The 14,687-nt window shown below is 42.5% G+C and overlaps 1 protein-coding gene and 1 long non-coding RNA gene across 8 annotated transcripts in view; both read right to left on the minus strand.

Annotated features, from left to right (window-relative positions):
* LOC138186190 (very low-density lipoprotein receptor) overlaps positions 1–14,687 on the minus strand; it is a 64,749-nt gene that overhangs the window by 22,440 nt on the left and 27,622 nt on the right. For all 7 annotated transcript variants that reach the window (XM_069125785.1, XM_069125784.1, XM_069125783.1 and 4 more), the window contains one exon: positions 11,897–12,019. In XM_069125785.1, the coding sequence (XP_068981886.1) occupies positions 11,897–12,019 (123 nt within the window). The remainder of the gene's footprint in view (positions 1–11,896; positions 12,020–14,687) is intronic.
* LOC138186198 (uncharacterized) lies at positions 10,059–11,890 on the minus strand. The gene is made up of 2 exons (XR_011174831.1): positions 11,581–11,890; positions 10,059–10,261 (listed from the first exon to the last, which is right to left on the minus strand). It is a non-coding gene; the product is annotated as an uncharacterized LOC138186198 (long non-coding RNA).

The raw sequence follows: 14,687 nt of genomic DNA on the forward strand, positions 1-14,687 counted from the left end.
GATAAAATATTACGAAATATTAAATTATAACAAACGTATAAGCTCGAATTCCAGAAGAGATCGATACGTTATGTTTGTTCTATTTTCTATTACTTTTGTTCCATTAAGCGTAGTTACATGCGCGAATTAACTGTAAATAACGTAGATAAGTACGCTATGTTTCGAGATTTGAGAGAATTTGAAACAATTTCTCGTTTATAACAGCTAGCGACAAATTCAAATTTATTACCCATCGAGTATACCCGCGTACGAGAATCGATCCAGAAATTGAATCCAGAATTAAAAATTCGAAAGCTAAATTTCGAGGGGATATCCATTTTTGATCGCAGATAGAAAATATCCCGTTTTCCAACTATAGACATCTCTCGCCTGTAACAGGTTCGAGTCACGAGTATTTTTTCACGCTCTCGCTCATAAATGCAAAAACGATCGTCTTTAAGTTTATTCGTAATTGAAAAACGTTTCCAATCGAAGAAGGAAATCCGCGTCCAAACTCTTTGGATTTTTAAACTAAATACACTAAAGCTAACTAACTAAAAAACCAAAGTACTTCGACGTTTCTTCTCAAACGTTCTATACGCGATCCACAATATCGTATTTAGCGACTTTGCGTTTTCTTAATCAACGCTAATAAAAATCAACGGTACAGACCGGAACAACAGACCTTCGAGAACAAAAAGGCTCGCAGTTTAACGGGAGAAAAAGCAACGTGCCGACCGATGTAATTAATCTTCCATAATTCACGTCGTTATGTAACACGACCAGGATTTCTTTTTCAACGACCTACATACGCTCCGTGCGATCCGATTTTTGCCGATATTGTTCCGATTAAAGGAACGCCACGTGGGCAGGCGGTAGTTTCGCGCAAACATTTTGCACGCGCCGCTAATTCCCTATATTCTCGATTAATCGTCTCGTACGCGAATAACTCGACCAACCTGGCGATCCTCTCCTCCCTCCTTCGTTTATTTTCGCTATTACCCATTTTGTATTTCTTTTTAATTTTTATCTACTTTTTCTCCCTTTTTCTTTTTTTTTTTTTCTTTATGGACCTGCATATCGTATCGTCTCACCGCTGCAGCAGCTCCTCCCGCTCTTTCCGCTTTGATTTCCGTCTTTTATCGGTCTCTACGTTTAATTGGCTCCGCGATATTGAAACTGTAGAACGATAGAAAGGGGGTCCACGTCACGGACCGGGCAATTAATATTAAAACCGTACTGTTGCCGCGTAATAATGAATAGCCATCGGGTTCCTGGATCGGTAGGGAAAATGGAAACCGATTAATCGATTTCATCGCCACTCGACGTCGCTGGGTATCGCTATCGATTAGACCGCTCGAGAAACATTCAAGACGTTTGCTTTGCCGCAACGAGCACGAGTTATGTAAATTGAACGAGCTAAGGTGAACGCTATAGCGTTACCGTTTGCAAATACGTCGGGCCAAGAGGTCGGATAACGAGCTATGAAAAATTATATCTTAGCACCGATCGCTTCGACCGGTTTATCGATTCGACGAAAACGTTTATCGCGAGCCCCCAAACAACGTCTCTCCCACCGAGCAAGGCAACGAGAATTTGTTCGCTCGTACATATAGAACGCGATGTATACGGGATATTTCGTTTGTTTTACGTTTTTCCAATTGTTTTTCTTTTCCTGGGTGTGCTGGAAAACTCTGTTCAACCGGTTAACCGAATTTTGTTTGCCGTGCTCGGAAACTCTTTCATTCACAAAAATAGCAATTAACAAAAGCGTATATGTACCGGGCAGATCGGTTTTAATTTTCTGCGAATTTGTAAATACGCAGCATTACGTTTCTCTCCCCTTTCCTTTTTCCTAGCGTTTCGTAAGCGATATCGCAATGTCCAATAAATTATTACGCCAGAGACATGCAGAATAGTCGACTCTGTATTATTTTCAATTAATAGATCGATTAATAGATCTGTTTTTCTAATCTGTTTTTTCTTCTTTTCATTTTCTTTTTTTCTTTTTTCTTTTTTTTTTTTTTTTTTTTTTGGAGGGAGAGATATTGCAGCGAATAAATTATCAGCGATTAGTACGTCTCCCAGTTGACGGTGTAATTGGCGCAAAAAGCAAAAATTGTCGAAAGCGGGTATCGATTAAATTTGTTTTAACTTTTGCAACTGCAAACGTTCTTTCTTCCTTCTCTTTTTTTCTCTTTCTCTTTTTTTTTTTTTTTTTTTTATTTTAATTGGAGCAATGCGTTAATAAGTACACCGGTGCGCATCGGTATGTGCACGATGAAAATATGGACGATTTGAGCGAGGAATTAACTCTCGTCTTTCCTAGTTAACGGATTAATTGACACGGAAGTAAATTTAATTTCGATGTCAAGTTAATTAACGCGTTATCTGTTCGATCGCCTATCGATGCCGATAATGAATGTTTTAACAAACGCCGAAGACACGGTCGATGCATATTTTCGTATTATAGAGCATTTCACGAGCTCTCGCGTTTCAAGATAACAATTACATACGTAAAATTACCGAATCGTTTTTGTCGTTCCGGTATTATTAGATTTGGAAAATCATCGTCGCAATTAGTTTCATCTCACGCGCGTTTTTTTCTTTTTTTTTTTTGTGAAGTAAACGATCTAAATCGATCAAACATCGACGCTTCGAATTTCTCTGAAAATCGCAAGCTTTGCTAAAAAGAGGCAATGAGAAACAAAGACGAAGAACAGAAAAAGAGAAAAAACAGGAAACCATTATCATAATGCGCGCTTTATGGCTCCAGTCACGTTCGATTTAATTGCTTTATATCGGATAAACTACTTTCGCGCTGTTACACTCTTATTCGAGTATTTATTTCAAAAGCAAAGCCGTACCAAAATAAACACGAAATATAGATTTTAATAGAGCTAAATAGAACGTTGACTTTAGCAGGGCAAAGGAAAAATTTCATTTTATCATTCACCGTGGCTTTCAAAAGATATTTATTACTTTTGTCTTTTTATTACTACGTTCTACGTTTCGTTTTCGTATCAAGTTTTCGTCACGCGGTAGAACTACCGGATAACGCGAAATAAATATACTTTACGCGCGTGTATAGTACTAAAATGGAAAGCAAGAAAAGAAGACAGAGCGTCGAGTTTGGCACGCCAAAGGAAAACTATCGTTCGACCATCTGTGTCTCTGGATTTAAAAAAAATAGGAATGCGCGTGAAAGTAGAAATACCGAGAATAGACGACAGGAATGCGAAGGAAAATGCAATCTTGAGACAGGGCGTATCGCTGCTTGGTATCGATAGCGGCGCAATCTGAAAAAACGTACGTTTCATAGAACGACGTTAAAGAAACGTTTGCGAGTCGTTTCAACGACGTTACGGGGGCTGGCTGAACGCACGGCATGCCACTGTTCGCGGAAGCGGTGCAACCTTCCGCTTGTAGCATGCACGAAACAAGCGAAGCAGGTGTCGCTGTAACGCTAAGATCGGATCGATAGCGGCATGACCAACGATATCGACGTTACAACTGTATCGTCGACGTAAAACCGATACAATCGTAAATATATAAATAGACATAAATAGAAACGTAACGTACGCCTTCTATTCGATCGAAGGGAAATTTGGAATTTTTTGAATCGCGCCAAACGTTAACACGCGTCTCCGGATATGTACCTACCTAAGCGGCAAGCTGTTTATTCCGATGCGAAGGAAAACACGCGAGTCGTCATCGTGAATCCGAGCCGCAGTCTACGCACACATTGGAATGTCATTATCAAACTATTCCATTAACCACGACGACGACCGCGTGGCGTACAAAGCAAAACCGTACGACGAATAGGAATTTACCCAATTGATCTGTACGGCACGCATCTAGGTCACGCTATCGAGCGTATCGATAGGCGAAACAACGTCAATACCGAACTATTTAATTACAACGATAAAACCGCGTTTGTAATTTAAGCCATGGGTCAAAGGGTTCACCGATTATGATGTTCTCTCTCTCTTTCTCTCTCTGCGGTGCTGTACCCGTGATCGGTTTTGATTGCAAATCAACCGCGTACACTCTTTCGACTTCCGTGTCAAGATCGCCGCGTAATTCGCCAGCGTAAATTCAGAACTTTGGAATGTCCAATAACTCTCTGTAAATTCCAACTATCCGAGGTTCGAATGCGCGCGAACAACGGACAGCTAGACACAAAAGAGCCGAATGAAAGGTACCGCTGTCACGCTTGATTATGGATCGGCTACTTGTTGAACTATCCGCTCTCGTCGAAATCATCGCCCACACGTATATACATATTTGATATACAGTGGCTCGCGCGAGTATTCCAACGCTTGCAGCAACATTTCGCGAACATATTTATTATTACTACGATTCGAAAGATGATTCGTTCGGCATTAACCTTAGCAGGTACGATTTAAACAACGACGATACAATTCTCGTATCGACGAAAATTGAGAAATCGTCCTGCTGTATTCGAACGTACGTACAGGATGCGAGAATTTCGTTGTCAGAAATTTTTCGAAATACAGCGAATATCTAGCTGATTAAAAAAAAAAAAAAAAAAAAAAAAAAAGAAAAAGGGGAGAGAAACAGAACCATCTGCTCCGCGTATCACGTAGCAACGTTTGTACAACGTTGAACGGTACAGCGTTCGTTAAAAATTTGTCAAAGATAACGTTATATATCGCAATGTTATAACGTTACAAGTAGTTTACCGAGTGTGAACCAGGTAGAATAAAACGTCCAAAGCTGCTAGAATCGTCAAGAGTCAACTCTTTCGATATGAATTCTTCCTTACGCTGTATATCAACATCGGTGGATGGAACTTTTACCATACGACGTTCTATTATGGTCGAACAGCGATGCATAGTCCATTCACCGGACTTGATAATCCGCGCGATGAAACACGTCGGTGCTCTATGTTTTTATCTCTTTATAAAGATAAAGAAAATGTAGTAAGATCACGAATAAAATAAAGCCTGCGACGTTAATCGATCGAACTTAAAAAAGAGACGTTCGATTTGTACTTGCGTTAAGAGGAAGAAGAAGAGGAAGAAGAAGAAGAAGAAGAAGAAGAAGAAAGAAAGAAAACGACTACAGAGTGCGTTGAACGTACATAGTTCGCAGCAATGGAATTTCCAATGCATATACACAAATGTATTCATAGAGCAAGAGAATGGATTTCGTTTAGCGCATATAGGCGTTGATAAAATCGAACGGGTTAATATATAGATCATGCGCGTGTTTCTCGTTTCACGTCGTTATAGAGCCAAAAAGCGTATTTCGTTGCTATTGTCAATAACTACGTACCGCGTAGTTGCCTAGTTAGAGATAGAAAAAACCAAATTTTTTTATATGCGACAAAAAAAAAAGCCAACGCTAGATTTTCCTATTCTTATCGCGTCGCTGTTGATCGCAGATCAGCTACTCGTTGACCTCGTAATAAAATAAAATCGTCGAGCGTCATTGGAGGATAAAATAACGTGGAACCCGCATTAATTTTCCATAAATCTGAAGTGCATACACCGCGTACGCATTGATCGCCGTGTTAAGCACGTTCTATGATCGATTTTTCTCCTCTCTTTCTCTATTTCTCTTTTTTTTCTTCCTTTCTCTTTCTTTTTCCGAATGAAAAAAGCATCGAAAAGGTTTTCATTACGTAGGTAACTTGATTATAGATCAGCCACCATACTGGACGTCCTTCGTGGATCAAAATCACCGTGCAATTTCACAGTTTTTCGCGATAAATTTAGAATTTAAAATACCCGCTAATTCTCTCGCAGATACGAAACATGCTACGTTCACCGTCGCACACGTTCCTCCATAGGACTATCCAGGCTACTTTTTTCATCTTTTTTTTTTCCTATTTTCGGATATCCCTCTTTTTTTTCGTATTTTACTCTGCGTTCAGAGTTCGACGAGCTTCCATCGATATTTCTCCGTGCGATGGCGAGAAGAGCAGTCGAAAATATTCGCCTGCAAAAGCGTTTCGAAACTAACGGTAGCTTTCGTTCGTGCATCAATCCGCTTCACCTGCGCGAAACCGGTCCGAAAAGTTGCACTTTCACATACCTGCTTTCGCGGCGAGGGAATCGCGTTTCAAGGGCCGACCGAAGGGCCACGTTTCGGCCGCGTCTCATTCTTCTTCCCAAAAATCAGTCGCGAGAGAACAGGCTCGCTCGTTCCCACGGCTTGTAAGACTAATTTCAATAATCGATCGATGGACAACAGACTCGTTCTGATTAATTCACGCGACCCGATCGAACGACGCGTAACAAAAGCGACCTTTGCCTTATTCGCGTTTCTTCTCAAGAGCGAAAGAATACTCCGGCGCGTTCCAATTTTTTTCAAACAAAGAGTATTGGCAAGCCGGTGAAAAATACGGTACGCGTAAGAGAAAAATAGACGAGCAATTACGAAATTCGATCGATTGTCGATCGACTCAACGTTAAAATTATCCCTGCGTTGAACGTATTCGATTACAAAGTCGGACGAAAAAACCACATATTTCGTTCCATTTTTCACCTTCCTCAACGTTCGAGGAATATCAAATAGTATCGGTTAATTCATCGTACATTTATCGTCCATTTTCCAATCCACGTGGTTCTAGCTTCTCACCTTGTGTATTAGAATACGTTATCGACCACAAAGCGAAACACTATCGACGTCAGTCGCTTCTCTCAGTCTCTGAATCGTTGCGAGATCAACGAAACTATAAATCGCGTTACGCGGCGGCGCGTTACGATACTCGTAATATAGAGGCATCGTCGACGAAAAATTGGAAAAGAAATTGGAAACCCGAAATTAATAGCGATAGTAGCTATCGACGAAGGATCGGATATTTCTCGATTTATTTAATAAAGTAGCGGCAAAGTACTTTAATTATCCGAGCTTTGTAACTTGTATCGTTTTACCGTGGCGGTGAAGTATCGCTTTTTAATACCAAACATCGATTTTTCACGCTCTCCGCGTGCTCGGTAAACGACCCTTCTGCTTAACAGAGACAAACAAAAATGGGAAACTGCCGGTATGGTAATCGCGCGTCTCTCTGTTTGCGATCAAGGCGCGATCAAGGCACGATCTAAAAAATCGAGGCTTACGCGTGCCAACCACGTTCTTTCGAAAGAGATATGCCAAAATTTCGGATCGATACCGATAACGTATTCGCGCGTACTGTTCGAGCTTTTAATCGAGCATCTTTATCGTTTTTAAATCGCAGATATTTCGAAATGTACATTTTCGTCGGAAATTACAAGCCAAGTTACATTCTGTAACAGCTTTACGCTTTTAAATATCCTATAAACGCATAAATATCCGCCTTATCGTGCTACGTAAACTCGATGTAAGAAGAGTTTAACGAACGTCCACCTGGCAACGGATTCTATACTTTATAATAAAAAATTAAAACGCGAATTCAACTCCCGACGAAGGTAACTGCGATACGAAACGTCGACACATTTCTTTCGAAAGCTTGTACTCGGAAGCCCTAATTTTCGTAATTGTATAACGAGTGTTGCGAAACTCTCTTTAAGATTCAAAAATGTATATTTCGTAGGAATTTCTCAAACATTAACGCGTTTAACTCGACTCGAACGTAAGGTCGTAACAATGACCTACTTTTCCGTAATTTTCATCTGCTCGTTTCCTGTCTCACCGTTAAGAAGCAGTTCCCTAACGTTCGATCGATACTACGGACCGGTATAATTTTTCATACCTCTTCCGAAAACAAAAAGGCCGTTTTTATCGAAGTAAAGCGTATCCATTCCCTGATCTATGGAGCAAACGCGCGCCAACTTTGCAGCGAAATTCCGTCAAATTTTATTTCGATGCGTTTGCTCGCGAAAATATCGAAACGGTCGTAGAAACCTCTCGCGAATATATTACGAGCGAGTAATACGAAACATTTTGAAACTCTGTTAGCACTGCGACGAAACACCGCTATCGTCGTTATGTTGGTAGAGTTTGAAACACGCTCGAAAATGTAGCATTCGACGCGAATAATATATCCGAAAGATCGTCAAAGTATTTAAACGGTTCGCTATACGCCTATTACACGATACGTTCAACGTGGCTGTTTACGTTGTATCCTAGCATTTTTTTTAATATCGATGTTAAATAATATCGGTGAAACTCCGACGCGTTCGTAACGGACGAATCTCTCAGCCGCACGAATCGAGACGCAGAGAAAAACGACGATCAAGACTACGTATTATTCTGGAAAATTGACCATTACTTGGAATTCGCAAAATATATCGATCCTTCGTATTTTAATCGCGCGACGGATCGATGTTGGAACACTCGACGATCTCGAGCAACGTAATCGCGAAAGTCGCGTTTGATTACGATGCCAGCGAAATTCGAAAATGTGTTTTACGTAACAGGCGCGATATACGAAACGCAAAAATGACATTTCCAACTTTTACAGGATGTAGACGGAATTTCACGAGCGGTCGTACGCCTGTAACGGAATCGTAACCGATCGTAATTGGCGGGAAACAAGCTTGAGAAGCGTAATTGGTCGAATAGTTGTAAATAATGGTGATGGAGCGACGATCGCGCGAACAATTACCAAAACGGGAAAGTAATCAGCGGTGGCGCGCACCGTTTCCCCGCATTTACATACCAGCCCATTATAATTGAATATTAATTATCGTGGATGGATATATATCGTGGCTGGAAATGCACGAGCATGAATATTAATTCGGTATTTGCCCGACGAAATCAGAACGAGCCGTTGTGTTATTATTAATAACGCGATATCGCGCAACAATCTACCTCTGGAAAATAATAAAATATATATTTATACATATGAACAACATATACAAACACACAGATGCAAGATACAGCGAGATATATACGTAACGTAAAATAGTACCATAAGAATTATATGAAACGCGCTAATCACGTCGATGCGAGATGGTTTGTCTGAATCCATGAAACAGGAACTTCTCTCTCTCTCTCTCTCTCTCTCTCTCTCTCTCTCTCTCTCTCTCTCTCTCTGTCTCCCTCTTTCTCAGGGACCAACCGATATTTGAACAAAACACGCGCGCACGTGTGCCACGGTCGAAATAATTCTCTGTTTACCGATACGATTTACTTCCACAAATAATTTCGCCGTTAAACGTAACGAACCAAGTTTTCTTGCGCGCATCCAGACGCAGCTAACGTGCATGCGCTGTCGCATATATTGTACGTATGTATACTCTGGCTCAAAAGTCTCAGGACATTTGCTTTTAATATTTCGATAATTTCGATAATTTCGATAATTTCGATAATTTCGATAATTTCGATATTTCAAGCTGCACGCGTGTTCCAACAAAATCGTTGGCATACCGGAATTAATTCCAAATTACACGCCATTTCCCGTTACCTTCGTTACGCGCTTTAGTTTCTGCGATCTTGCGATCAGCATAGCGACCGCTCTGACGCTTTTGTCCCGAGATGTACGTACAGCGGCCCGCCAAAGTATTCCGACACTTGCTACGGAAAATTTTTATGGCTATATTACGTGCATTGTACGAAACCGTTTGAAATTTCCTTGGCATTGCAACGAGACACGACTATCGTCGTCGTAGCGGCATAAACGATTCGAAACCAATCCGAAAATATATAGAAAAATTGCCGGACGTTTCTCGTAAACGTACGCTTACTAGAATATACGGCAAACATACGCAAAAACTTGGTATACGATATACGCGGTATACGGCACGACCGGTAGCCTTGAACGTACAATTGGTGCTAAAAAAAACGTGGTCTTATCGAATATCGCGGTTTCTCGATGTAACAAATAATTACAAATACTTTGGTAATCTTTGCGAAGGATATGCTCGCAACGAGCATCGTCGTAGCTTCGATCGTGTATACAGTTCGAGATTGGTTTCGGATTTTATCGATGTAATACGGTCGTGTCGCCTTACAGAGCCAATGAGATTTCGGAGTATCTTGTACGACATATACCTAAGAAATTTCTAAGAGCGTCCGAATACTTTTGTCGGACACTGTACGTACAAAGGTACGTATACATACGCGTAATATATACATTAATATATATATACATATATATATATATATATATATATATATATATATTTTTAGTCGGTTTCATTCGCGAACAAATGAGCTTACAGCGCAACAGGGGAGACAAAATCCATTCGTATTGTTCCATTAAATACTTCGCACGGACGTGCAAGCGCGTGTACGTTGGTTGGCGTTAGGAATTAAATACGAAAATGTAGGAATTTAAAAATTCTGGGAGCTCCACAGCTGTCCCCGGTTGCGCGTGGTTTTTAGCCTGTGCAACTCGAAACGATCTTCGTTTACTTTGGCCACGACAAAAAATATAGATATCACTACGATATATTAAATCGATAACAATTAAGGAAAATCGTAGTGACGGGCGAAGATTAAAATTGCAAATACGCGTAGAAGAGAGTTATCGGCTAGTGGAATTTGTCGAAAATAATAGACTGAGATTAATAACAACTTACATGCTCGATGGTAATATGAAAAACGTAATGAAAAAAGGGAGCAATCTCGTGAAAAACTCTGGTCAGGGTTATCTTAAAATAAACGCACGCGCGTTTAATTTTCATAAATAAACGTGGTCGATTGCTCGTTAAAGGTTGCAACTATTACGCGATAAATAAAACACATCGACGAGTCTAGCTTTCTTCGACGTTTACGTTTCGTAAGTCTCGTTTACGATGTCACGATTCGGGATGCCGCGACTTGTACGACCGTGTTTCGGTCCGTTTCGGTTTCCAGCGAAATCATAACGAAGAATCTTTTGAAAGAAAGACGTTGAGACTCTCGCACCTACGAAACGTTCTCGTCTTCGTCGAAAGCCCTTTGCTCGACTTTACAAACTCCACCAGCCAACCCAAGTTCGTACTCTCGTAATTCCGAGACGGTCTGCGCGATTAATATAGCTGACTCCGGTTCGTGTAATTAATATCGCTGCAGGGTGTAGATCGTACATTCTGGAACATGGTTCCAACGTTCATCGCCGAGTATCGCGACGATATATTCGAAGGGAAAAGGAATTTACCATGTACGTACCGTACAGGCTATCGAGATCTCAACGACGAGAGAGCAAAGGGGAACGATTCGATGGCCGATGCGAACAAGCTGCAAATCGCGAGGGAAGTTGCTTGGAAAACGGAAAAAGCAAACGCAAGTTTCGCGGAACGAATATTTTCTTTCGGATCGGCTCGACCAGCAGCGCACAAAATATTTGCTCGACGAAAAAACTATATCGATCGAGAAACCACGATATCGAGGATCGATCCAACGAGAAACGTTTAATCGAAATCGTACGACGATCGTTCTCTCTGTTTACCTTCGGTATAAACGCGACCTTAATCCTCGATCCATCTACGGTCTCCGAATTTTTATATTCGATAAAAGAACGTACTTGCGACGTACTTTTTAAGGGAACTTTTATCGCGAAATTAGAGCAAGGAACCCCGGGGTATTTTCCTTGGGAGCTCGTTAACGATAAAAAATGATCGGGCGGAAAAGAAGAGAGAAGAAAAGAAGCACGGAACAAGGAGAAATATGGGAAAAATCTTTGCGCGAAAATATTCTCTTAAAACCGTCTGAAAATCTCACGATCTACACCCGGGATCTGGAAATCCTCGCAATTCCATTGTCAGCTTGCATGGGCGCGTAATTGAAAATCATTTCGAGTCGAATTTATTCCGGCCATAACCATCGTATTATTGCTAAAAACTAACTACGACACAGAGAGAAAATAGAATCGTTCCATCGAACAAGATAGAAGAAGAAGAAGAAGAAGAAGAAGAAGAAGAAGAAGAAGAAGAAGAAGAAGAAGAAGAAGAAGGAAAAACAGAAGATGATGATGATGACGACGATGATAAAGAAGATGAAGAAGGAAAGAAAAAAAGAAGAGAACGTAAGTACTTACTGCAAACCGTTGGATCCTCGTCAGAGCCATCGTGACAATCATCCTCGCCATCGCAGTGCCAGGTTCCGGGTATGCACTTCTCGTTGGCGCACTTGAACTCCGAGTCGGCGCACGTGCGCGGACCTGCAAGCGCACGTTCGTAATCGTGATGATAATCGTCACCGATGGCCGATACGAGATGCACGACGCACGCCAATCGGAGCAATAGCAGCAACGGCAGCAGCGTGCACGTGCATCGCGGCGCGTTGTTGAAAAGACGCATCGATGTTCCAGCGAACCGCATGCTCGCGCGAGAATGTGTGCTTTACGAGTCCCTTTTTCAGTCGTACGAAGCGTACACGAACATTCGCGTATATCCCGTGTATCGCCGTGAAGAGGGGAGAGGCAGAGCGGCACGGTTCTCGACACCTTCGCAGGCGCTACTTTAATCGCTGATCCAATATAAAAGCTTTCAACGTGCAACGCTTTACGAGGCCCTTTTCTCCCCTTGCGTATGTACTGCAAGAGGTTCCGCTGTTGTATTCCGCTGCCACCTTCTCTCTCTCTCCCTCTCTCTATCTCTCTCTCTCTCCTCTTCTTTTTTCCCCTTTTCCTCTCTTCGTTAATATCGCAACGGCAGAAAATCGTCCGTCGATCGTTTTATCGCGGCTCACGGAGTTTCAAGCGTTACGCGAAACGGCCGATAAAACGCCGTATACGCGATTACCGCGGCGGCGAAACTATGCCAGGTCGAGCCAGCGAGGCAAAAGTAGCAGATAGCACCGAAACACCGAGACCATCTATTCAGAGCATCTTCCGAGCTTCATCGGCTTCCGTATCCCTCCGAACCGACGAAAATCCTTTTCGCCCACCCGAAAAACCCGCACCCGCCGCTCCGCACAGATCTCTCCGAAATCACGATACTCTTATCCCCCTTCTCTCGCCTCTTTTCTACCCGGCCTGGCCACCGATTTACCGCCACCAAACCACCTTCCCGATCTCCGACCAAACAATCGTCCGTGAAACGATTTTCCAATAAATCGGCTCTCTTCGGCCAGGCTCTTCCCCCGTCCCACAGAGGCCAAAGATTTCTCTTTTCAACTGCAAGTATCTTCCATATATATATCTATATATCTCCTTGCTCTCCTCTCGTTTTCTTATCTTTCTTTTTCCTCTGTACTTTGTACTCGGTCGAGATCACTGGACGACGGTCTGGGGAACACGGAAACGAGAAACGACGAAGGAAATAGGGGTGGAAAAAGGTTGGAAACTGGCAGGACGCCGGCAGGAAACTCGCGAAAAGCTCTCCCGTCGCTCTGTGCACCACTTGGAGCGGACGACGCGGTTACGACGCGGTTACGACGCGGTTACGACGCGGTTACGACGCGGTTACGACGCGGTTACGACGCGGTTACGACGCGGTTGCGACGCGGTTGCGACGCGAACGCCCTGATCGCTTAACGCGACAAGCAGACAAAGAGAAAAAAGAAAAAATAATCGACACGGTTCTGCCGACGATTCGAAGCGATTTCAAACAACGAGACCACCGCGAGAAAGACGACGATGCACTCGCGCTGACGGCTGCGGATGCTGTAAGCCAGCGACCGAGTAAAGGGGCCCCTATATATGGGCCTGAGGACAGCCACGCCGATATAGATGTAGAACGCACGCACACGAATCTGCCGCGTAGGGAGAACGAGCGACGAGCACGAGCAACCAACGAGACGCGATTATCGTTGCTTTTCGCCCGGTCTAACGGAAATTCGTTACACGCGCGATTTCGCTGAATCAGGAAGCGTCGAGGCGGCGCGTAAGATCAAGGACTCCGACGAGACCAATTATCGCCAACCGTAACGAATAATAACGCGACGAAACTGTCACGATGGCCCACGCAATCCTGCCAGGTTACAGCGTCAGAATGGCGTTCGCGTCTCGCGGTGAGAGGGCTAATGCGTCTCGGCCTGGCGCGAACCACGCACGGTCTCCGTTTCGTAACAAAATCGTACGTAGTATAATCGTACGATCGATTGTCTAGACAAGTCGTTAGATATCGCGTTAGAAAGTTTTCAGTTTCTATGAAATCGAAGGTTCCAGAGAGACGATACTTCGCCTGTATATCTGTCTCTATATCACACGCAGTGGTTCGCCAGACCGTTTCGACGTTTATCCTACGCAACCTTTATGTATCCTATAATTCTATATATTTATGCAAACTCTACCCTCTCGAACGTATCGATCGTTATATGGGCTACTTGTCAACGTTTCGTCGATTGTTTGTCTATCGTCAAAAAAGTGCGGTCAAAGTACGTCCTTCGTTTACGTTAAAGTCAAAAGAATATATACCCGCGTAAACGTATACGTTTGCGTTCCAAAATATTTTCCGTAAAACGCGTAATACGGATGAACGCGAGTACAGATAAATCAGAAAAAGAGAAAAAAAAAATACCGAGAGAAAAAGCGGAGAAACAGATCGTTATAGCGCGGAACGTATTTTCTATATGATTTACGTCAATGGTATTTGTACACGGATTTTCATTTATCGCGCGGTTTGCTCCGCGGAAGAAGAGAGCGAGCATTTTGGCGATTTTTGTAAATCTTTGGTCTCGCGATCGCTTCGCTCCATCTGTCGTTTATTACTCGAATATCGCAACGAACAACGAATATTAATCTTTGATCGAGACGTTTAGAAACCACGTTGGCCAACTTCGTAGACTAAAAAATACGCTGATATTGCAAATATTCTTCTTTAATCTATTATCTATTAATAGAACTCGGCGGTTTTACGAATAAGCAAAACACGCAGAGAAATATC

This window comes from Bombus flavifrons, chromosome 13, assembly GCF_040668555.2.
Source record: "Bombus flavifrons isolate JBK064 chromosome 13, iyBomFlav1_principal, whole genome shotgun sequence".
NCBI lineage: Eukaryota > Metazoa > Arthropoda > Insecta > Hymenoptera > Apidae > Bombus > Bombus flavifrons.